The following is a 1887-nucleotide window of genomic DNA, read 5'->3' as shown; positions in this document are numbered from 1 at the left end:
CACGCCCGGCTAGTTTTTTGTATTTTTTTTTAGCAGAGACGGGTTTCACCGTGTTAGCCAGGATGGTCTCGATCTCCTGACCTCGTGATCCACCCGTCTTGGCCTCCCAAAGTGCTGGGATTACAGGCGTGAGCCACTGTGCCCAGCCTGCATTTCTAACAAGCTCCCAGGCGATGCTGATGTTGCCTGTCCGGGGCAACTGGCTTTGAGTAACAAGGATTTACACCAGTGGTTCTCAAACTTAAGGGTGCAACCTAATTACCTGGAGGGCTTATTAAAACGCAGGGTGCTGGGCCCTACCCCCGGAGCTTCTGATTCAGTAGACCTGGCATGGGGCCAGAGAATAAGCACGTCTAATAATTCCCAGGGGTTGTTGGTCTGAGGACCACAGTTTGAAAACACCTGCTCCCTTAAGCAACTCCCCCGCCCTGCCAGGTGTCTAGTAGGTGAGGAAAAATGGGAACGCAGGGAGTGGCAGGATGTAAGTGGCCCAAGGCTACAGGGTGTGTTTCTGGGGTCCCTGTTATCCTAAACTTAGTTCTCTCTCCTCTCCCCTGTCTCCCAGAGCTATGCAAAGCCAGGCACGGGTTGCAGAGGGGCAGGGGGCCAGGTTGGATGCAGGAGGCACCACCCACCTGTTGGCATTCTCCAGGGTCTCTACCTTCTTCCACAGTTCATTGTTCTCAGATGTAAATGTTTCCACCCTGTAGGGGCCAAGCAGGCACAGGCTTAGGGGCAGCCCCCTCGGCCCTGCCCACCACCATCACGCTCCCTGTGCCCCCAGCCTCTGCTGCCCCATGAGGGAGGGCCTGGGGAGGGCACCCCCACCCCTCCCAAGCCGCTTACTTCTTTTCTAGACACTCCACATACTCCTTCTTCTTACGACGGCTCTCCTGGGCCGAGATCTAGAGGGGGAGGCCCGAAAACAAGGGTTAGCACTGCCACATATTCACTTCCTGGGCCCCCCAGTTTCAGAGCTGGTATGCCAGGGGAGCCCATCCACCAAGGAAGCCCTCTGAAGCCCCAGGGTGGCAGGCTTTACCTTGTTCTTGATTTTCCTCCGGACTCTCTTTAAGGCTTTCTCCTCGGCTTTGGTGAGGGGGAGTTTTGTGGGGATGGGGTAGCCCTCAGCAATCAGGGTCCGCTTCTCCTCCTCTGTCAGGAGCAGTGGCCCTGATGTCCCCTGTAATTTCTGTAGGAAGTATGACGTGGTAGTTAGGAGCCAGGCAGCCCTGGGTTCAAATTCAAGCTCTGCCATGTGCTATCTATATGACCTGGGCAAGGCACACAACGCTCTGCGCCTCAGTTTCCTCATCTGAAAAGGGGGTGGATCTGGGTGAAATTGAGTAACACGTGTCAGCTGCCAGGCGGTGCTGAGAGCTCAGGTGTTAGGCTCTTAGTGCATTGTTCGGGAGGGCTTCCTGCATCCCATCCCTGAGACCACACCCTCAAAGCTTACTTGTCCAGGATGCCCCAAACAGCATCTTCATCACACCCCTCCCTACAATCTTGGCTTGGGAGACTCCACACCCATCCCAGGGCTCAGGGCCTAGCTCCATGTTTCCTGGGGATTGTGGACCATCTGGGCACTGCCCCTCACACAGCACTCCTTGGAGGCAGCCTGGGTCATCCCCTGGAGGTCAGGAATGTCAAGTTCTAGTCCTGGCTCTGCAACAGTCTCCTTTCACCATGAGGCAGGGCGAAAGGATTTGAATTCCCGGCCGGGTGCAGTGGCTCATGCCTGTAATCTCAGCACTTTGGGAGGCTGAGGCGGGCAGATCACGAGGTCAAGAGATCGAGACCAGCTTGGCCAACGTGGTGAAACTAAAAGTACAAAAATTAGCTGGGCATGGTGGTGTGCACCTGTAGTACCAGCTACTCAGGAGG

At 55.8% G+C, this 1887-nt stretch overlaps 1 protein-coding gene across 1 annotated transcript in view; it reads right to left on the bottom strand.

Annotated features, from left to right (window-relative positions):
- The window catches only part of CREB3L1 (cAMP responsive element binding protein 3-like 1), a 61695-nt gene that overhangs the window by 14354 nt on the left and 45454 nt on the right, over nucleotides 1-1887 (bottom strand). Inside the window, exons 5-7 of the mRNA XM_012001464.1 lie at nucleotides 1043-1232; nucleotides 847-905; nucleotides 636-704 (exon numbers count right to left, since the gene is read on the bottom strand). Of these exons, the coding sequence (XP_011856854.1) occupies nucleotides 636-704; nucleotides 847-905; nucleotides 1043-1232 (318 nt within the window). The remainder of the gene's footprint in view (nucleotides 1-635; nucleotides 705-846; nucleotides 906-1042; nucleotides 1233-1887) is intronic.

Source organism: Mandrillus leucophaeus, unplaced genomic scaffold (assembly GCF_000951045.1).
Source record: "Mandrillus leucophaeus isolate KB7577 unplaced genomic scaffold, Mleu.le_1.0 Scaffold66, whole genome shotgun sequence".
In the NCBI taxonomy this organism is placed as follows: Eukaryota; Metazoa; Chordata; class Mammalia; order Primates; family Cercopithecidae; genus Mandrillus; species Mandrillus leucophaeus.
The sequence above is the reverse complement of the archived record's forward strand: the minus strand, read 5'-3'. Positions and strand labels throughout refer to the sequence as shown.